At 30.3% G+C, this 21,930-nt stretch overlaps 9 protein-coding genes across 9 annotated transcripts; 3 read left to right on the top strand and 6 right to left on the bottom strand.

Annotated features, from left to right (window-relative positions):
• Positions 1-160: 160 nt before the first annotated feature.
• OCT59_024620 (uncharacterized protein) lies at positions 161-2,925 on the top strand (the record flags this gene model as incomplete). The annotated part of the gene is made up of 11 exons (XM_025318170.2): positions 161-287; positions 358-479; positions 592-679; positions 748-984; positions 1,066-1,121; positions 1,235-1,530; positions 1,616-1,720; positions 1,787-1,905; positions 1,989-2,192; positions 2,291-2,378; positions 2,472-2,925. 11 exons carry the CDS (start codon positions 161-163, stop codon positions 2,665-2,667), a joined length of 1,638 nt encoding a protein of 545 aa, XP_025176766.1. The 3' UTR covers positions 2,668-2,925.
• A 336-nt stretch (positions 2,926-3,261) lies between these two features.
• Positions 3,262-4,026, bottom strand: OCT59_024619 (uncharacterized protein; the record flags this gene model as incomplete). The annotated part of the gene is made up of 3 exons (XM_066132842.1): positions 3,262-3,368; positions 3,538-3,613; positions 3,922-4,026. The coding sequence occupies 3 exons, from the start codon at positions 4,024-4,026 to the stop codon at positions 3,262-3,264; spliced, it is 288 nt and encodes a 95-aa protein (XP_065991562.1).
• Positions 4,027-5,699: 1,673 nt separating this feature from the next.
• OCT59_024618 (uncharacterized protein) lies at positions 5,700-6,610 on the top strand (the record flags this gene model as incomplete). The annotated part of the gene is made up of 5 exons (XM_066132833.1): positions 5,700-5,810; positions 6,295-6,308; positions 6,404-6,418; positions 6,473-6,507; positions 6,585-6,610. The coding sequence occupies 5 exons, from the start codon at positions 5,700-5,702 to the stop codon at positions 6,608-6,610; spliced, it is 201 nt and encodes a 66-aa protein (XP_065991561.1).
• A 229-nt stretch (positions 6,611-6,839) lies between these two features.
• Positions 6,840-7,343, top strand: OCT59_024617 (uncharacterized protein). Its single transcript, XM_066132824.1, has 2 exons — positions 6,840-7,104; positions 7,175-7,343. Exons 1-2 carry the CDS (start codon positions 6,879-6,881, stop codon positions 7,189-7,191), a joined length of 243 nt encoding a protein of 80 aa, XP_065991560.1. The 5' UTR covers positions 6,840-6,878; the 3' UTR covers positions 7,192-7,343.
• Positions 7,344-8,581: 1,238 nt separating this feature from the next.
• On the bottom strand, positions 8,582-10,831 carry OCT59_024616 (uncharacterized protein; the record flags this gene model as incomplete). The annotated part of the gene is made up of 10 exons (XM_066132817.1): positions 8,582-8,934; positions 9,028-9,069; positions 9,149-9,319; positions 9,458-9,537; positions 9,604-9,963; positions 10,044-10,055; positions 10,142-10,210; positions 10,392-10,424; positions 10,516-10,645; positions 10,813-10,831. The coding sequence occupies 10 exons, from the start codon at positions 10,829-10,831 to the stop codon at positions 8,582-8,584; spliced, it is 1,269 nt and encodes a 422-aa protein (XP_065991559.1).
• A 3,858-nt stretch (positions 10,832-14,689) lies between these two features.
• Positions 14,690-14,902, bottom strand: OCT59_024615 (uncharacterized protein; the record flags this gene model as incomplete). Its single annotated transcript, XM_066132807.1, has 1 exon — positions 14,690-14,902. The coding sequence occupies one exon, from the start codon at positions 14,900-14,902 to the stop codon at positions 14,690-14,692; it is 213 nt and encodes a 70-aa protein (XP_065991558.1).
• A 621-nt stretch (positions 14,903-15,523) lies between these two features.
• OCT59_024614 (uncharacterized protein) lies at positions 15,524-16,098 on the bottom strand (the record flags this gene model as incomplete). The annotated part of the gene is made up of 3 exons (XM_066132802.1): positions 15,524-15,633; positions 15,785-15,905; positions 15,982-16,098. 3 exons carry the CDS (start codon positions 16,096-16,098, stop codon positions 15,524-15,526), a joined length of 348 nt encoding a protein of 115 aa, XP_065991557.1.
• Positions 16,099-19,827: 3,729 nt separating this feature from the next.
• OCT59_024613 (uncharacterized protein) lies at positions 19,828-20,931 on the bottom strand. Its single transcript, XM_025310931.2, has 3 exons — positions 20,520-20,931; positions 20,198-20,447; positions 19,828-20,103 (listed from the first exon to the last, which is right to left on the bottom strand). Exons 1-3 carry the CDS (start codon positions 20,860-20,862, stop codon positions 20,028-20,030), a joined length of 669 nt encoding a protein of 222 aa, XP_025176762.1. The 5' UTR covers positions 20,863-20,931; the 3' UTR covers positions 19,828-20,027.
• A 248-nt stretch (positions 20,932-21,179) lies between these two features.
• Positions 21,180-21,916, bottom strand: OCT59_024612 (uncharacterized protein; the record flags this gene model as incomplete). Its single annotated transcript, XM_066132789.1, has 3 exons — positions 21,180-21,186; positions 21,268-21,402; positions 21,483-21,916. 3 exons carry the CDS (start codon positions 21,914-21,916, stop codon positions 21,180-21,182), a joined length of 576 nt encoding a protein of 191 aa, XP_065991556.1.
• Between the last annotated feature and the right edge of the window lie 14 nt (positions 21,917-21,930).

The following is a 21,930-nucleotide window of genomic DNA, read 5'->3' as shown; positions in this document are numbered from 1 at the left end:
GCCATATATTTTGAATTAGGGTTTTGATCATTTTTGGGGTGCACCAAAGAACAATATTAACTACGCGTCCTAACTCGAAAAAAAAAAATTATATAAAATTCTTTTGTTTTAGATACACTGAAATTAATTTTTATTGCTAAAAGAGCTTTTATTACTTAGAATGAGTGATGAATTATTAAGAATAAAAAATGATAAAGGACAAATAATTGTTGGCATACTTGAACGTAAATTACCAAAAGAAAGTACAAGAGGTACAAAAATTGGAATAATGTGTCATGGCGTTCAAGGTATTTCTCTTTAGAAAAATTTCTTTTAAATGAAAATCATTTGTATTAAAATATATATTTTCATAAATAGCACATAAAAACTTTAGTTTTCAACCAAAATTAGCAAAAGAACTGCCATTCGATACATTTCGTTTTGATTTTAGAGGTTATGGAGAAAGTGATTTTATTTCTATAGATTATGGTAGTTGTGAGGTAACTTTTCTGTAAAATCTTGTGTAATCGTGATTATGTTGATATAAAATATAAAACACGGATCATCTTTTTTACAAAGTATCAGCCTCATTTTTCTTTCTTTGATTTCTAGAATGAAATTAACGACATTGATACAGTGGTGGAATATTTAGAAAGGGAATATGGATATCAATTATATGCCATAATAAGTCATTCCATGGGTATGTCATTAATATACGTAAATTTATTTTTCATTACTTTATCAAACTCATTCAGACTTTTGAAACAGGGAATCTTCCGTCATATCATTATGTTACAAGAATAAGGAGGAATATACCGCATTTAGTTGCAATTTCAGCAAGATATCATTTTAGTAATTTATTACGAAATTATCCAAAAGAATTTTTGAAAAAATTTAAAAGTGAAGGTTTTAAAGTTGATGAATACAAGTTTTATGGAGAAATTAAAAGAGTTATGACTACTTATGAGAGCTTTTCAAATTTTGTTTCAATTGATATGTCTTTTGGTAAGTGTTTCTTAAATTTAATATACTTTAATTTTGAACCGAATAAAGAAAAAATTTTAAATATTCATTTTCTCTATATAGTACGTGAACTTCCGGAATCTACTTCAGTATTAATACTTCATGGGACAAATGATGAGGCAAGTTTATAAAGTAAAATTTCATTTATAAAAAGTAATGACCTAAATGCCGGCTTAAAGAGGTAGCTTGCCTCCACTTATAACGTTTTTTTCTTTACAATTCTTAATTGTAGTACACAACACCAAATGATGCGGCAGAATTCTCCAACGTAGTTCCAAATAATACACTAAAAGTCATCATTGGCGCAAACCATTCTTATAGTGATCACCATAATGAATTAGTTTCTGCAATAAGAGAATATTTTTCGGATGAATTTCAATCTACGAGATTTTTTGAGAAAAATAAATTTATGAGTAGTATACCAAGATATTTGAATGTTGAAGGTGTTACAAATTTTAGAGATTTGGGTGGTTATCCTAATGTGACGAGAAAATATGTTCGTAAAAGATTTATTTTTAGAAGTGGGAAGTAAGTTATCTTTTTTCATTTTTCTTTAAGGTTGATTCTTTGAAATTCTCTCATCTGAAAATTGCTAATTTTTTTTTTTTGCTAGTTTAAATGGAATTACTGAAAATGGGATTAAAACTTTAAATTTGCTTAACATACAAAATGTATTTGATTTTCGATCAACTCCTGAAGTTCAAGACATTGGATTCGTGTAAGTATTAAATAAATATACAGAATTTCATAGAAAAATTTTAACTAATATTGTTATAAAATTTAGAAATATACCAGGAATAAGTAGAATTCATATTTCAATATTTAAAGATGCTGACCACTCAAAAGAAGCGTTATTCAAAAAATGGTCATCATATATTCAAGACTACGAAGGTTCATCTAATGGTAGTATACTATTAGAAATTCATATATACTTTTTTTTTTCCTTTATTTCAAATATATTAATATAATTTTTATTTATAATATAGTGTGCATGATTATATTAGATGAAGGTAGACCAGCTTATAAAGTAGTATTTCGACATATATTAAATTATCCCAATAGACCATTTATCATTCATGGTGCAATGGGTAAAGATAGAACTGGTGTATTATGTATGTTAGTATTAAAATTATGTGGTGTTAGCGATGATATTATTGCTAGAGAATATGAAATAACTAATAGAAATATTCGTAAGTAATTAACTATATAGTATTTGATTACAGTAATAGATCTATTTGTTAATTTATCGAATTGATTTTTTAAACATTTATTTATTTATAATTGGCAGAATATAATGAAGATATTATTAAAACCTATTACGACTTATGTAAAGGTCATTTTACTATGGATGAAATTAGAAAAATAATGAATGCAAAGTAAGTAAAATTTCTGTATAAATAAAAATCTATTTAATTTATTAATTTATTACTAACCTTTATTTTTCATGAAATATCATTTTAAATACATAGATACGAATCAATGATATTAACATTACATAAATTTAGTGATATATATGGAACTGTAGACAATTATCTAAATGAATATCTTGGATTCACTCAACGAGAAATTGATCAAATTAAAAATAATTTAATGGCAGACCATGCTGAAAATATCGATAATTATAAGAGAGATAATGAATTATTACATTTAAAATCTGCCTTATAAGTAATTATTATCAACATTATTATTATTCACCTTTTTTTTTACTTTTCCTTTACTTTCTACGTTAGCCTCATCACACAAAATATTTCACATGATCTCAACATATTAATAGTGATAAAATTTATTTGATCTTTCCAGATTGTGTTGAGTTTTTATTAGCATAATTTATTATTATATGGTACAATGTGCAATATACTGACTGTATCATAAAGTTTAATTATTTTTTCTTAAATTAAATAAAGCTTATTGTTTGATTATCTTAAACAAATATTGGATTAGGCGTACGTGAATAAGAGCAATGGATTTAAAATAAGGATTGATTTTGGTGATGGTAATAGAAAATTTCGCTCATAATTAATTAATTACATGACCGTGTTTCGTACATCTTCGGACTATAGAAAATAAAATGATATTTTAAGAATGGCCGTCTGCACGAGGGAATTTTATTTATGCACAATATAATTTCTTTCAGATAATCGCAAAAATAGATTTAGCTATTGAACAGTAATAAGACGTTACAACCCTACAATTTGAAACCATTTCTAGTAGCCATAGTTTCTGAACATAACTTGTTTGTCATATGAATCAAACCCATTATTAATTCCTGGCTAATGGAAATTGCCACAAATTCGTAAGGCAACTATCAAAAGAAAACAGAGAGGAAGTAACGAAAGAAGATGAAACAGAATATATACTCATTATAACTATAAAGTATAAGGGCTTTTGATAAATTAATTGGAGTAAACGCGAAAAAACTTATGATATTATGTTTTTTTCAACGAAGATAATATGAGAAAAGGGTATCCGACTTTTCGCCAAAGTCCTTTTCACCGAAACCCATTTCACCGAAGCAATTTCGTTTCGCTGATATACCATTTCCCTGGGTGGACACTTCGATTTTGCCGAAACACATTTCACTGAAGCCTTTCACTGGCCCCAGCTGGTCGTCCTAAAAAGAAGGATCATTAGTATTATTCTTAACATGCTTCTGAATTTCCCATCTGTTCTTTGCATCCCACTAGTTCAACTCAAAGTTTTGAACGTCAGCCAATCTCAAAGATTTTCTGCGCCCCGGTGGGGCCAATGCCAGGTCAACTCAAAGTCTTGAACGTCAGCTAATCTCAAAGATTCTCTGCGCCCTAACATTAGCTTCGTAGCTCATCTCGAAGACTTGAATGACACAAGGACCCAAAGTCCCTCTGCCACGCCACCAAATTTCTTATCTATGTTTTTAGCCAAAAAAAAAAATAAACTCGCCTTTTTATAATTATTGAGAAACTCTTTTGCTCGTTCGCTCCTTCTGCCTTCCTGAGTATCAGCGATGGCCCTGAGTGACGTAATGTAAGCTTCTATCTTCTGCATAAATTCTTCTATACTGCATTCAAAAAAAAGTCCAAAATATTTCATTCTGAAGACTTGCGCATGAAAAATTCGTTCATTATTGCTGAATACCTGAAAATTTTTTTGGTTAAATTTATTTATTGACGCGTGATTCTTAATATTTTTAAGGGAAAAAAGTCTCCTTTTATTAAAAAAAAACTAGGATTCACCTGTTAACTACGTTAACAGTTAATATTTAAAACTTAAAAACATATATAAAGTAAAATTTTAATTATTTATATATAATACCTGCGCCTTGCCATTTCAGTTTCACATACAGGTGGTTCTTGTTTTTGCGCTCCTTTATTCTCTTTTTTCGTTCTTTAACTTCGTTTTAACTTTTTTTTTCTCTTAGGTCCAAGCACTTCGGCATTTTGACTCTTCAGTTTTCGGCTCTTTGGTTCTAAGGTGCATCTTTTTTTCATTTTTTTTGTTCGTTCTGACTATTCTTTCCTCCCAGACATGACGCACTTCAATAACAGATGGTTCAAATGCAAGTACATAAGGATAACGGGGAACTATAATGTAAAAAATTTCCAATTAATATAACTCATTTAACATCTCAAAAAAAGTAAGAAAAGCAAAATTATATAGTTTACCAAGGGATTTTATTTTTGTTTTTTATGTTTTGCTCAATAGGTCCCGGCTCTTCGGCCTTGATATTTCGGTTTCAAGGTTCCAAGGTACTTTTTTTCATTTTTTTTTCTCTTTTTGTCTTTTTTTTCGTTCGTTATATTGTTCTAACTCTTCTTTCCTCTTAGATCCCAGCTCTTCGGCATTTCGGCTCTTTGTTCTATCGTTCTAACTCTTCTTTCCTTTTAGGTCCTGGCTCTTTGGCAACTTCGGCGCTTTAACATTTCGGTTCCATTCTTTTTTTGTTCTTTAACTTTGTGCTAACTTCATTTCCTCGATAGGTCCTGTTCTTCGGCAATTTCGGCGCTTTGGTATTTCGGTTCCATATAGGTGGGTTCTTTTTTTCGTTCCTTTGTTCTCTTTTTTTCTTTCTTTAACTTTGTTCTAACTTTTTTTTTTTGCTTCTTACTTTTTTGCTTTTTTTTTAATTACGGTAATCGCGTATGACGCGTGCCTATCATGTAAAAAATCAAGATTTATACTTTGCATTACACACTGCAGTTACACAATTGTAAATTGTTATTTATGTGGTTAGTCTAAACGTAACGCCCACGTGATTGCAGTGTTTTTAAATATTAGGAAGATAAAAGTTGTATAAATATCTAAGTATAAATACTATCCTCAATTGGTCGTAAGGGTTCTCTTTAATTAGAAGTAAGGGTCCGGCACTCCGGCCTGGTTTAGGCCTTGACGGATGACAGGTTCTATAGTGGAGTTTCCCTACCCTTTGGGTAGATTATACTCCTTTGATGCCCTTGCCAACTTCACATAAAATAAATAAATAAATAAAAATATCTAAGTATAAAAAAATTAAAATATAAATAGTCTTAAAATCATTTATGAATGATACTTTTTATACTGTAGTGTATAAAGGGTTAATAAGTTAAGAGTGTATTACAAAGTTGATTATTCTGAACAAAATTATAAAATTTACCACATTTTATCATAAACTAAATATTACATATTGCAGCAAATTATTTTATTAGAACACTCATCATTAGATTTACAAAATTGTCGATATAATGGCTTGTCAGGATTTTGTTAGTCGTGCAAGTGACTTTCAAGATTTTGATCGGATACCAGTTGATAAATATGGTCTTATGAAATCTGACGACAAATTTCTAGAAATTCATGTATAAGTTAATCCATTAACGTCCACTTTCTCGAATTGTGACGGGACAAATGTTTTCGCATGTTTATGTCGTATAAATCTTTGTCTACTATAGTTAGACCAAGATTTTTTTTCGGCGAGAATTACAAGTAAATTATTACCACGCATAAAACCATAAACTCGTTATAAAAACAAGTTTATATTTGCACTTTTCTTAAAGCTAACCTTGCATCAAATTTTAGCAGGCAGGAAAAAAGCATTTTTAGTATGTATAAAGCAAAAGGGAGTTTATCATATGATCTTAATTAGATACTAATACTGGCCATACAACAGTCTTTTTTTATAAATAATAAACTTATTACTTCGACTCAATCCCGTCCTATGATTAAAACCACAATCCTATGTTCGTAATCTTCGTAGACGTATGACAACTAGACATGAAATTACATCCAAATCTTTAATGGAATCAATTTCTCTTAAAGATGATTCTATTACTTAAAATATAGTCCTTTCGCTTACTGTACTTTCAATTTACATAATTCGAAATTGTTATTTTTAATTCCTAATTAAATATTTCAAAATATCACTGACAAATTCACTTTCAATTATAAACAGCAAATTTACTTTCTGGTTCATTAATCACTAATGCAATCTCTCACTCCTATATTTGTATTGTTTTGTAAGGAAAGTTTGGACCCTTATTACTTCAACCGAAACAGGTAAAAAAAGATCTTAATCAATCAATTAATCTATTTGAAGGAATTTATTATAAGAGATTTATTTATTTTATCAAAAGCAAACTTAGATCTAGCCAATACCTAGTTAATTGTAGATATTTGTTTTCAAATAATGCATGAAAAATGTCAAAAATACTTTTGGTAAATGTGATATAACAATACTTTTGAGAAAAAGTAAGAGTTTTAGTGATCAACGAAAATTGGCCGGCATTAAGGATATTAACCATGTGACAAATAAAAGGATGTGGAAATATTTTAGATCACGTAATTAGTTGATTTTTACTTCGTGTAATGTAACGAAAATAACTATTCCCAAAAATGAATGGCCCAAGGTTTAATTCCACAATAAAAGCATGTCTGAAATAATCCACTATGATACAGAAGAACTTATCTCGTATTTGCGGGTACATGACGACTTACAACAACTTATAGAGGAAGATTTTGATATTATTCGCAAAGAGAGAATTACCGGTCGTTCCTTCCTTAAGCTGACTGAAGAAAAACTCAGAAGCTACGGTATGAAGGGTGGACCTGCTTCCGATCTTGCAGACTTTGTTGAAAGCTTAAGAGAAAAATTAGGTAAGTAATTCGCTGTAATCTTTAAAGCTATGGAAGGTTATAATCTACTAACTTATTTTTCGAAATTAAGGCATTAATTCGCGTTAGAAAGGTTGCTTAAGAAAACTAAAAAAGAGATAGTATTAATATATCAATTAATAATTTATTTTATGGAATGCAAAAAGATGGGAATCATTTAATTATATTTTTGCGTGATGTTCACTCTAATTGTAATAAAGTATGCTATTTTCAACAAATAATCTTTTGATGGCGACAGTCTTTATAGTTAAAAATTATGAAATATAAATGCTGACCAATCAATAATAATTCAACATTCAAAGGGAGCGATTAAATGATCATTACCAAAAGAGAATTTAAATCATAATTAGAAATTTAAAATACAGATACGATCATATGAGAAATATTCAAACTCAAGAAAATGGATTTAGATTTCTATTTAATTAAGCCATACACAAATTTGTATGATCGTGGGATAAGATTGAAGTTTGATGAATTTCCCAGGTAGTTGTTTATCTTCATAGTTATTTATCCTCAATGACGCAAAGAATGTGATTCTGATCAAAAATACTATCATTGATGATGATGATAAAAAGCTATAATATTACAACTAATTACACAGAATTGAGAGTTCTTAATGCTTTAAATCAAAAATTAACAAAGAACTTTCGTTAAAAGACCCATTTTTTTTTGTATTAATATAAAGTTTACTATAAGAAATCTTGCGATTTTGTGAATATTCAACAAAAATGTTAGAACTGAGGGTTCACTATAATAAGCTTGACTGTATTTTGATTCTTTTTATAAATTTGAAATAAATAAGATGCTACTTGTTTGTTCTAGAAATAATAAGTACTTTTTGAGATATAAGGCATCACCATATATCTGTTTTAATAGATCGAAGGAGCTAATCAATTCGCTTTAAGTAATAATGGAAAATGATATTTTCTAAGCATCCTAGAATTCTATAATCTGAGAAATTCACATAAAAAATAAATTAATGAGAGGAACTTTGCTCCACTTCCTCTATATTTACAAATTGAATCACTTATTATTTACATATACAGTATACTTAAAAATCGTTAAAAGCCGTGATGAAATAATAGCTTCGTTAGAAAAACAGCTTTTAAATGATGATTGAGAGGTTGGCTGATTGAAGGATCAGCTTAAAGAATACCGTGATGAAATTAATTGGTTAAGGAGTGTTATGGGTACACAATGATGAGGTAAGAGATCTTTCAAGAAAGAGATAGTGGAAGCCTATAAAGAATCGATTATAATTAGGCAATACCAACTAACAAAACCTAAATAAAGATTTTTTCATTTTGTATATTGTAATTTTTTTTGTAACATTTCACTAAGTAATGAAAAAATCACGAGATACATTATTTTTAGTAACGCAAGATATGAATAACATATAACAATGTATAAAAACAAATTTCCTTTTCTCAATGATTTTGTCAAGATTAAACACTTAGCATTATATATTAATAGAATTTTTATAAGTATACATTTCGTGTTTACTAAAATTCCACCAGCCTGCAATTAATTCAATTCTACTAAATAAAGTATCATGGTAAAAATGTGCAACATTAAGATTCCTTTTTAATTGAGAAATAGATGGCCAATGAGGATGATTAATATATCTATCTTCACATGTTATATGAACGATCCAAGTTTCATGTGCGGAGAGTAGATCCGCATATTGAAGAGCCCATTGAAAGTATTCATTGAGATCGACGTTACTTGCTGTCGCTAAGAGTTCGAGAACGATTCTTTGGCCATAGGGCATATCTATGACGTTACTATATTTATGCTGACATTGGCCCGTAACTTGAAAATTTGATGGACTAAGTCAATTCTGCAAAATTAGGTATAATTTGGCGTCATAGACGCTTTCTCTTGGAACAGGTTGATTTGACTTACGATTGACTGGTAGTTTAACAACTTGAATGGATGATAACGAGCCTGAAAAATAACATCCTTATCAAAAATATTTAATAGCAAGCCTTAAGGCATATAAAGTATCCAAGTTTCTAGTACCAACTAAGAAAGGGAGGGAAGGATGGAAATACAGCAGGAATTACATGTTGAAGGATCAACCAACGCACCAAAGGAGAAGAAAGTTTGAATGATCCAACAACTTCACCACGAACCAGAACTCCTTCGTCAGCAAGATACTCTGCATCAGTAGATTTTACTTTATGTCCAAAATCTGCTAGGAAATTTTCCGAAAAAATCAATCATATCTTAGCTTTTGAACCCCGGAGAGACTGAACCATATTTCGGAATGTTGGGTACATAACAATAGTATCCATTAATGATCTGACTTTGTATCGTTCCCAAATTTCATAACTTAAGATTCGTTCATTATCGAGTATTCTGATGAGATTGTCTTCAATTGCTCGTCCACAAAGACAGACAAAGGCTGCATGCCTATTATAATACGATTTATTAGTTGATAAAAGATAGTTTATATTTGGTCTGGACATTTTCACGTACCCATTTGTTTGTATAAAGATATCCTCGATGATTTGCTGTTCGAAATCCATCTTATTATCTTCTCCAAAATCTTTAAATAGCGCTCGCACTTGTCCCAGGGTGAAATTTGGATTACGGACCAGGACCTTAATATTGAAGGGTGAAGTTTTCTGCGAATTTGTATACAGGATACTGTATGTACCAATTACGACGATAGTTTGGATGACAAAGTTTTCAATGGAGTTTCTGGTGGCGCGAAGAATACACAGGAAATTGGAGCGAATATCCTCATTCATTTCAAATAATCTTTCGAACTCATCAAAAAAAAAAAGAATAATACGTTCATCTCCTTTATTTCCAGCTTCCTCCCAGCCTGTTATACTAGGAAATCATCACTACTTTTTATATTTATTTGTACGTTTACCAATACTGAGATTTATTCCAAGTGAATTCAAATATACTTAAAAGACAAGCTGATTCAGAAACCATGAAAAGATAAAGAAGACGGCAAGTTAGAATGTGTATAAAAGCGATTCTAGCAAACAGGAGTAAAACTTACTAGTTGCATATATAATTATTTTTTTCCAATTCCGATATTGTTCTAATCACGCGCGTTGATTTCCGATGCCTGTGTTCCATATAACACTCGTCTCTCAATTTCATTATACAATTTAGTGGATCCACAAAATAGTGAGAGGACCAATCATTTTCTCGTAATGCGCCGTTGACCATCCATGTCTTTCTCACTGATCAAACAAAATATTTGACGAAAAACTGAAAGATGCAAGGACAATTCTGTACATTCTTACACTCTTCCGAAAATTTTCTTTTGTTCCAGAGCTCTAATGGTTGGCAAGACACAAGAAATTAGATGACAGTAGTGTGAATGTGTTTTTTAGGAGCAGGTTATTACGCGTTTACTAAACGACTCACTTATCAGTATCAGGAGCTCTTACCACAACTCGAATATTTCCCCCTCGGACGTCATTAAAGGTTTCGCCAACCGTTTTTTTTATTTCATTTTCATCATTCAATAAATTATCAGGAAAATTACTCTCCGTCTCTCATCAATGTTAACTCTCCATAATCTAAGGATTTTAGCTTTTACGTTGCTAGATACATCGATGATGATTTTCTTTAGGCCAAAAATAGAATTATCATATCTGATGGTAACGGAAAAAAACCAGTGTAATTTGTGTACCGAGAATTATAACAGGAGTTTTGACTCACGATCTCGTGATATACGCATGGTTGACATGCTTTTGCAGAACATCTAATTTAAATCATGTTTGTTACTAGAAAAATATTTTGTTCTTTGTAATTGACGAAATGTTATCATCGTTCGGCTGAAAATGGAGATTAAAAATCTCAGGTGAGGTGTTTAATATAAGGCATATATCATTAGAATATCATCTCTAATTCTTTTTACCTTCCGCTATAGCTAAGCCTAATCCAAAAATACTTTAAAATGTTTACATTACGAGACGATTGGTTATATTCTCGTACATCATGACGCATATCTTTCAGTAACGCTGTTGAAATTACATTACCGAGTACGAAACTTCAGCGGATGATCCAGATTGAATCATCCAAACGGTTATGCTATGGACCATTGCTTAATGGTAAAAGGGGAAGAAACTGATGGATTAGTAGCGACTAAAGAAGCCAATGAGCGAGGGGAATGAGCAGGGTCGGGATTAAAATTAACTAAAATTTAATACTCATAAGAAAGGTTTTGAAAGTTCCCAATCTTCGGATGTTAAGTGAACTCAAAATTGGGCACTTCAAGTTTATGAGATAAAGTTATAAAAGTATGAGTCTTGGAAGGTTTCAATGAAGAAAAAAACTTATCGATATTTACATCGAAGATCAGAAGCTTGGCGGCACGATATTGCCTATTTACCATTATCATAGTTATCATTACTAATTTTTATTAGCGTATGAGTGGTAACCATTAAACGATTTGTTCTATATTTTATATGATAAGCGTAAGCTTGGTGAAAGTTGCAGGAAATCATTATGCAATTATTACGTGGTATATCCATGATAATATAGAAATTGGATCTAGTATTATCAATCTATTTTATATAATTAGAATAATTATGAGTTAAAACTCAAGTTTATTTTTGAACTACAAAATCATTAAATCATATAATGGTTATGATAAATCATTATTGCTTTTTTTTATAATAGTTATGACAAGTCTAGGAATTATTTTCCAACATTTACCTCACAAACAAGAAATTTGCAGTTATTTTTCTTCAATTAGAAAAAAATGGAACGAGAAAAATAATAATAGTTATAGCAAGAAAGTTAATGTTGACCTTTAAGGATGAATGAGAATAATAAAGTCTTGACTTATATCTTTTCGGATGAGAGAAGATTCAAAATTTAATCAATAGCCTAACAAAATATCACCACAATGACAAAGTAACCATTGACATTCGACCGCAGATCACGAAATAGTAATATGTTTATATAGAACCGCTTAATACTCATATAGATCTTCAATTTCTCAAGTGGTTAAGCCACCCGAAAGTTTTTCTCGTTTTTCTAAAAAGTACCTTTTTATTTTTATGTTAATTATTTATATAATGTCTGAACTTGATGAAATAATAACAATATTTGGTGTTGGGGACTATGTCTGGGTGCGTGGAGTACTATTATTAACTCTATTTCAATATCATGATCATAGTAAAATTCTGACAATACGCCGTCAACTGCACTTGTGCATAATGTACCAAATTCAATCAAGAAAAAGTTTGATTTATGCTGAGGTGTTACAGGGTGGTTCTTTGATTCTTAATAACAGAGTAAAATTTAATATTGACAAAGGCGCATGTCTGGATAACAACTTGAAAAGTATGCTAAAGCAGTAAGCTGAGTTGTATTGTTTATTTGTTATAACAAAGCGGCTCAAATATGATAGTCAATTGATGGAATTTCATCCTTCGCACCTAAATTCGTGGAAGATGAATTTTTTAAAAATTTAATAATCTCATTTCGAAGATCTACGCGATTTTAATGAGAATTCAAAGGACATTCAGTTCTTCGAGGCCCGTTTCTGAAACTGTAGTGATGTCAAATTCAATGTTTGATTTGCTTACATATGCGCGACTATGAAACACTAGAGTTTCGAAAGCCATTTGGAGAAGGTTGTTTGAATTGTGGTCGCATGCAATGATTTGTAATGGGGACGGACTTTCAAGTAAATAATGAGTCAGCAACCAAATGAGACCGTGTCATTTGAAGATTTAAAAAAGCGTCTATTCCTAAATGTAATAAGCAGATAATTTAAAAATTGTTAAGTTAAAATTGGAGAATGATCATTAACGAGCCAAATTAACCAACAAGAACTCAGGCAAGTTTAATTGAAAAGATTCAAGATTTAAAAGATTGACTTCGGTAAGCTTAAGAAGGCTTTGTTTCAATACTACTTTCGAAGAAATTCGACAATATTGATGATATTAGGATTAAACAAGGAATATACTATAACAAGATTATCAAAGCATCAATATTTATAACTATCCAAATATACTATCCAAATCACTGTTGCAAACAGACCCTTCAAAATTCCAAATAAGTGAGAATATATTCCAACCGTCTCTTTCACCCGACTGTAATATAATTCTTAAAGAAATCGCTTTAGGATCAAGAAAGGAAGTTGATAATTATATTTCGTAGTTTTAGAAGAATTAGTACAAATGCATTATGTACGAATTATAGGATTAATTTCCTGATTTTCATTTTAATAATATTATTTAAATGAATTAATAAACAACCCATTAGCAGACTTATACATTTATTATTATTTAAGTAAATTCCTAATTTTTCATTGATTATATAGTAAAACTAAACTCTGACCCATATGATCACTATTCCATACTATTTAATGTAATTATTTCGTGACGAAGTGAAATGAATTATGATGATTTTATCTCGTCTCAAAGAGGTATAGAAATTTTTCACGCGGAGATTCGCAAGGTTCGCGTTCTTAATATGACACTTATTTTACAAAAATAACATTATAGTTTCACCCGAATGGGCAATTATGGATGTAATTGTGGTATCAAAAATTGAATTGCACACAATTTTTTATTTATACAAAAGAATAAAGAATTCTACAATGTAATAAAAATATTCCTAGTCATATTATATAATGGATCATTTTAATCAATATTCATGAAAAATCAAATTATATCTAAGCAAATTTTCTTCTTTACCTAGCAATTGAATAAACTCATCAGAAAACATCAACTGAACAGAATTAAAGTTTTCAATGTAAATGACATAAATCATTTGTGTCCTATTCCTCTTGGTAATTTCATTCTAAATTTCAAATATCAATAACTGCTCATTCTTTCGCAAATAGGACCACGTTTTTTAAATTCTGTCAATTGAGTTCCATTGAGTTCCATCTCGTAAAATTCAATAGCTCATTCTTTTATCGTTTATGAAGAAATCTCGATATCCCTTTGACCTAAATATTGTTCCTAAATACACAGAAGCAAAAAATGGTTGAAGAACATTGGGTTGATGTCCCATAGAATTCTATTTGCAATACACACTCAAGGAGACGTCTGTACCAGTACCTTTATTTTTTTGCAATAGCTTTGGATGAACCATCTTTGCAAACATCGTAATGATGAAACTTTCGAAATTTGAATGATGAAGGTGATGATCTAGATTGTTTAGCTGAACCAAGACGTTCTTGAAGACACGTTGCCCAAGTACGATCCCTTTTTAAAAAAGTACAGTATCAGCGATTCTCTTCTCTTCGATCATCATCTGACATATTAGAGTCGTACGTGTAAATTATGAAATCTAATGCAAACGACAAGAATTTCACTTGATGACGTTTCGTTCTGTCTTTCTTCAAGATATTCGAATATCTTAATAAAAGGGTCATCCTCCTCTGCCTTAGCTGGAGTGTCCTGAGATGTAGATGGTGGATTTACTTCGCTTAACCAGCTGATCCTGGCATCTTTTCTATTTCAGACCTATAATCGGTATGCTCCGAGAAATTATCTTTGATCACTTATTAGTCAACTCTGAAATAGAGTTCACACTATATGACGTGATGTACTTGTTTATATATCTTTACAGCTTAGACTTCTGGGAGTCGCAATCCTGTCTCTTCAGATCTCTTTTTTACGAAAAATAGAAGAACTTCCAAGATTTTATCATAGATCATTCCATTTGCTTTTTTTTCACCGATTTCTCCTTTATTATTATGTGTAGTTGCTCTATCCTGATTCAAGAATTCTTCTTCATAATAATACCAGAGTAAATCTCTTCCTGGATAGCACGATTGCGCCATGCTCAGCACCCGTCGCTTATTGAATAACTGTGCTAAAGAAACTGTGGAAGAATTTTAGCGGGGGACCTCGGTTGAAATTTCATCGTAAGGAGTACCGGATTGGACATCATCCCATCAGCTATCAGTTATACGATATTTCTGCACCTTTCTTCCTATGACTATTTTGGCAAGGGGGTCCGACTGAAATCTTACTCATATTATTATCGGATAACGGAGTTGAAGATACCTCTCTTGTCGACAACTGATCACGAAGCTTTTTCTCCTGCTTCCTCTGCCTTATCTCATCATTAACTTTTTTCTTATGCTTTTCGATCAAGAAAGCCCCCCATTTCCATATCATTATTAGTTTCACTATCAGGGTCCTTCGATGACTTGGTATCAGCTGGTATCGCTTCCTTATCGTTCCATGTCTGGACTTTCACTGTCGAGGAACCAACCCTGTTCCAATTTCGAAACTCTTGCCATAAGGTTTGCACTCTCAGGCGTTCTTGATATCAATATCGCTCTATTTTTCGATTCTGCTCCTGAGTTCCTGCCTGAGCTTTGCATTCTCGGATTTAACTTCGAAAAGCTCAACAGAGAGGTTGTTTTAAGCTTGGCAATTCATCTTCAAGCACAATGTTACGCTGTTTCATTACTTCTATTGAACATCCATATCTTGGAGATAATAAATTTGAAACGAATATTCTTTCTGTTGTTGAGTGCTGCTAATTGAGGATTAACTGAATCTTCTAGTGAATTCATTTTTTCTTAGGATTAACTGAATCCTTGACATTCATATGAAGTAAGATCACATTCATATGAAGTATGATCCGACGAAAATGAGAATGATTCCATTGCGGTTGCGGTTTCAGGCTCGGCATTCTTTTCCTCAAAGCTCACCGATGCGTTGTTTCAATACTTCAAGCTCGGATGGGTTTGCTTCGCTAACTGAGGCTCGCTTTATTAATACAATATAAAACAATAAGCAAGCCCATGATATGCCGAAGGTGAAATTTCTATGCTAATATTACATAATTATTTTTTCAAACGGTATTCCTCCGTCCTAGCCCTCTTTCTTTCTTGCCTCACTCAGTTACCTTTTTTATCGAATACAGCGGTATTTTGACACAGGCCCACCATGCTATACATGCTATAAATACTGTACTTTTCTTAGGTAACATTGAGGAAGGCAAGGCACGGCCATTAACCTCCATTTTCTAAAATTTTGAGAGCTGTCTGCGAGTAAAAAGTAGTGATTTGTGCCGGAAAATTACTAGTCTAGTGGTAATCGTCATGTTCACGTGATTGGCGCGTTGCGCGTTTTATTAAGGTTTTGCAGGTTTTGCGTACAATATTAAAATGTTTATTTATAAAAGGACTTTTTTCTTTTTTTGAGTTTAAAATAAAAAATACGAAAAAAATCATTTATCATCGTGATAAAAAAAAATCGGGGAAGATGAAGAAAATCGGAGAGGAAAGAAAACAGAAAATACAATTGAAAGATGGGCGGGCGGAATGCGCGACACTCGTACTGCTGAATCAACCACATACTCTATTTTTTTATTTCAACACCTCCCATACTGTTGACAACTCATACTGTTGAACATCCAACACATCATATTCAAAAAAAAAAATGCCTTTTTTTTAGTTCAACAATTTCAAAAAAAAAAAGGAGTTTAAAATAAAAAATACAAAAAAAATCATTTATCATCATGAGAAAAAAAATCAGGGAGGAAGATGAAGAAAATCGGAGAGGAAAGAAACAGAAAATACATTAAAAGATGGGCGGGCGAAATGCGCGACACTCGTACTGCTGAACCAACCACATACTGTATTTTTTTTATTTCAACACCTCATACTGTTGAACAACTCACACTGTTGAACATCCAACACATCATATTCAAAAAAAATCTTCTTTTTTTTTAGTTCAACAATTTCAAAAAAAAAGGAGTTTAAAATAAAAAATACAAAAAAAAATCATTTATCATCATGAGAAAAAATCGGGGAGGAAGATGAAGAAAATCGGAGAGGAAAGAAACAGAAAATACAATTAAAAGTTGGGCGGGCAGAATGCGCGCTGAACCAACCACATACTGTATTTTTTTATTTCAACACCTCCCATACTGTTGGACAACTCATACTGTTGAACATCCAACACATCATATTCAAAAAAAAAATTCTTTTTTTTTTAGTTCAACAATTTCAAAAAAAAAGGAGTAAAATAAAAAATACAAAAAAAAATCATTTATCATCATGAGAAAAAGAAGTCAGGAGGAAGATGAAGAAAATCGGAGAGGAAAGAAAACAGAAAATACAATTAAAAGATGGGCGGGCGGAATGCGCGACACTCGTGCTGCTGAATCAACACATACTGTATTTTTTTATTTCAACACCTCATACTGTTGAACAACTCACACTGTTGAACATCCAACACATCATATTTAAAGAGTAACTAATAATCAACTTTTACAAAGACTAAATGAAATGGATAGAAGTAAAAAGAAACAACAAGACGATACGGATAAAAAATAAATGAAGTAAGGACTGAAATAGAACAAAAAAAGTGTTATCATTTGTATATTATTTTATTTCCAATAAAAAGAAATTTACACATATTGCTAACTTTTATAACTTTTTTTTTTATAAAAGAAATGTGCTCAGTCGCAAGAACGAGAAACGCCGTTCTCTATAACCATCACAAAGACATTGAGTGATCAAGGAGGAACCCCTATGAATTATCCCTCGGGATCTATAGGCCTCAAGATCATATCGAAGGCGAAATTCTTGAACTTTTTAAAAAGGTATGGACTAAAAATGGATGAATATGAAAGTCTTGCGGCATTTATAGGTGTTATGTTGCCATAATGCATAGGGTTTTTCTTTCTCCATTGAAACATAATACATATTAAGCTTTATATTGTAGTTTTTGTATTTGAATTGTTGTATAAAAAAAAAATTAGCTTTGTTTACAAATAATTATATATATTAAATAGTATATTATTTCCTATAGATGAAATTATCAATTAAAAAATCCTAGGAAGTTGCGTTCTCGCTGTTCCCTTTCCTAATAATCTAATAAATAAAATTTTTTGCAATATAAGAAATTGGAATTACACGTGACACATTATAGAAATCTGCATATATATATATAATAAATGATGTTTCAATGCAATGTCAATTTTAAAAATTATTTTTCTTGATTTTTTCTTCCACACGACGCTTCTTAATCACAGGTTCTTCATTAGCTGACATCCTATTCTTTAACAACCCCACTAAAACCTCATTGTGATTAAGATTCAACTTGCTTATTTTTTCGTGGCACAAATTATTCATAGTGATTAAAGATTCAACTTGCTTATTTTTTCGTGGAGAAAAAATAATCCAATCGTCATGTATAATTATCTTTGCTTACAATCAATATGATAAGGTTCAATTAAAATTAAGTGTTTCGTTATCGTACAATATTTGATATCAATATCGATAGCATGATCCGCATTAGCCGTACGATAATATAGATATTGTACGGTGGTATTTATATTGGTTAACGTCAAGATTGACGTTAATTTAATATAAACACCCCCATAAATTATTAAATTAACATATTATTTTATGATATTTATTTTTTTTTAAAAAAAAAAAATAAAAAAAATTTTTACAAAAATATTTTTTTGGCCATTAAGATTTTCTTTATTGGATTTTTTTTTTACAAATGATTTCTTAAAATTATAATTCAATTAACTTTAGAACCTTAAAAAATCTTAATCAAAATTAAAGCATCAACAAAAGGATTGTCTTACAATTATTTCAAATCCATAATCGTTAAGATCGAGAATTTTCTTATCAAGGATTTTTTGTATCTATAAAATATTTTATAGTTAAAGGCCATCATTAAGTTAAATGATAAATGAAAAAGTAAATACTGTAAGATTTACAGAGCAAGATGTGATAGATTTTGATCACTTTGAAACGAACACAAGGAATATCACCAAAGCGTAATCATATAGACAAATTTAACTTTTACAACCAAATCCAGTAAGCAGGATTTCATAATTTTCATCTATGTAGCTTAAACAACCATTGAAAACTGTGAATTTGCGAACTGAATGAATTGCTTGGCTATCATACCTACAATAAGATTCCTAAAAGTGTAGAACAATTTTAAGAACATTTATGATTCTCTATAATTCTGGCCTATATTATGTTATATATTTTTTTTTTTTAATATCACATGGTAAGATATCAACCAACCAAATCACTAAAAGCACGTGGCTTCCATTGCCATATCTTCCAGCAATGAATTAGCATCATGAATTGATATATGAACCCACTTTAAACAATACACATATACTGCCAGTAATGAATTAGTCTCTTGATTCATCACGACTCATTTTAAACAATAAATAACATCTCATATACTGTTAGAACTGCCAGAATTCATAATCAATATCACATCTAACTTGGATCAATCATGTCCTTTGAAAAAAAACGACCTTCATCAATTTATGTACTATATATAATTCTGGAAATTTTTTCTACAGTATTTATTAATAATGCGGCGTGATTTGATTTTTTTTTCGAATTGTTCACAAAGGTAATAATACATACAGTTTTCCATAGAATTTGACACTTGAGAGATCGTGATAGTAAGGAATTTTTACGTCGTAGTATATTCATAAAGAACATGGATTGTGTAATGATATTGATATATTACAATAAAAAATCATTACATGGATTATGTAATGATAATGAAATTCTGGATTGACATGTTTGAAGCAAAAAAAATTGAACCTAAACTTACAAGGCAACTTGGAACAATACTTTCAGAAACTGGATTCATTAATGTATTAAATAAAAAGTATTCTCTTCCAATAGGGAGTTGGGCTGGGACGGTAAGAAAATAAAAATATTGATAATATTACAAAAAAAAAAATCATTACATGATAAAAGCTCCTAGTAATTCGAATATATTTCCTTTATTATATATATATATATATATATATAAAAAAAAAGAAACAAAATAAAATATATATTTATATACAATATATCAAAAGGATATTAGAAATATATATATATATATATCAAAAATTCCTATAACAATCACAATCATCATAATTTATATAATTTCTCAGAAATCAGGATTTCTTTAGGCATAAAATTGACAAGTTCTCCGATGAGATTTATTTCCATTTTTACGAATCGCATTATAATCAGCCAAACACCTAGATAAAAAAAATAAAAGAATTTTCAAATTATCAGTTATTTAAATTTTTTTTCTTTACCAAAAAAAAAAAGAAAAGATAGAAAAATACTTACAACCAACAAAATTCATGTTTACAAGTCGAAATTCTACAAGTCATATGGTTACAACCACCATTTTTAGTGATTCTTACACCACATTTAGGACAAGCTTTAGTTTCTCGATTAAGTAAATCTTGAGTTGCCTCTTCCGCTTTTTTAATAATATCGTCATATTGAGTGCACGTTAAATCTGTATGCCAAAGAACATCGTGTGTATAACAAGATTTTTGACCACATGATTCGCATCTCATTATAGGTTCATTGTCTAGAAAATCAAAAATTATCGTTAAAAACATAACCATGACATATAATTGAAAAGAAAATTTAAAAGACATACGTCCGCTACTATGAATTTGACCAGATCCACATTTAGAATTTTTACACCATCTAAAATTTGGATCTCCACCCAATGCACTATTAACCAACATTCTATCATATCTTACCATTACCTCTTTTCTTGCGACATTTTCTATATCACTATAATCCATAATTTGTCTACACGATTCAACTAAACATATAATTTCCAAATTTCCTTTATTGTTTAATTCAGCTTCAATGTGTCTATTAACACATGTCTGACAAGTTAATGCCGTATGTTTACAATTCTTTGTAACTGCTTTAAATTCTGAAGTATACCGAGACTCTACACAAATTGCACATGTCGAATAAGAAGCTCCCATTTTTTAAAGTTTGAAAACAGAAAAAAAAAGAAAAAAATAAAATAAAAAACGAGAGTTAAAAAGCGAAGCAAATGGATTTGGTTACAAAATAGGTATTATATATATATAAATTTGACAATGAAGTGCACATAAATCCTGTAATAAAACTTGTTATACTTGTTTTAACAAAGATTTCCGAGATTAAGAAATTAATAAATTATCATGTGAAAAGAACATATTACACTGAGAAATTCAATCAACTTTATTACTTTTGCATATCAGATATACTATGTAAAGTAACATTCAACGTTTAATATGTTGTGTATGCTGTGTGACTTTTACTGGCTGAAAAAAAAGAATTTTATTCGCTGAATTAATAATTGAAACCACAATATAATAAATAAAATAATAAGAAAAATTACATACAAAAATCGCGAAAACATTCTTTTTATATGTGTCATAATCCACTCAACTCCCGAGTTAATTATTAGTTTAATTTTTACTAGAGTTTTTCGAACAAGAGAAATTTTTGCCCATTCTCTTCTCAACATATTAACGATCCTAAGTAAGAAATAAATACCCATGTTAATAAAGTCGTTACACAAATCAATTAATTAAAATAAGTGTATCAAAAAATTTACCTTTGTTCAAATAAAATCGAAAGAATTTTTTGAACGAATCTGAATTTAGGAAAAATCCAAAAATTTCCAACATTTTGAAATAAATCCGCCATAGTAATCCCGTCTTTAGGAGTGTAAAACTTTGTCAATTCCCAATCGTTAAGATTAATACATCGGTTAAGAATTGGTCTATTTTTATTACGTTCGTAATGAAAAGAAATGAATCCATTAGGAGTCTTAACAATAAGAGCATGGTGTTCGATGAATGGAATATTGAAACCGGAAACACGTTTTTTAATGACTCCAACTGCAATTCTTTCAATTGGTGAATCTGGTGGTTCAAGATATTTTTCAGGTAAAAAATCATATTCATAATCATCGATATAATCGTCTTCGGCATCTGCCAATTCCTCAAGGAATTTTTCAATTTCTTTAATAGCCTGATAATCATGCATTTTTAAAGAATATT

Source organism: Rhizophagus irregularis, chromosome 5, assembly GCF_026210795.1.
Source record: "Rhizophagus irregularis chromosome 5, complete sequence".
NCBI lineage: Eukaryota > Fungi > Glomeromycota > Glomeromycetes > Glomerales > Glomeraceae > Rhizophagus > Rhizophagus irregularis.
This window is presented reverse-complemented; position numbering and strand designations above follow the sequence as displayed.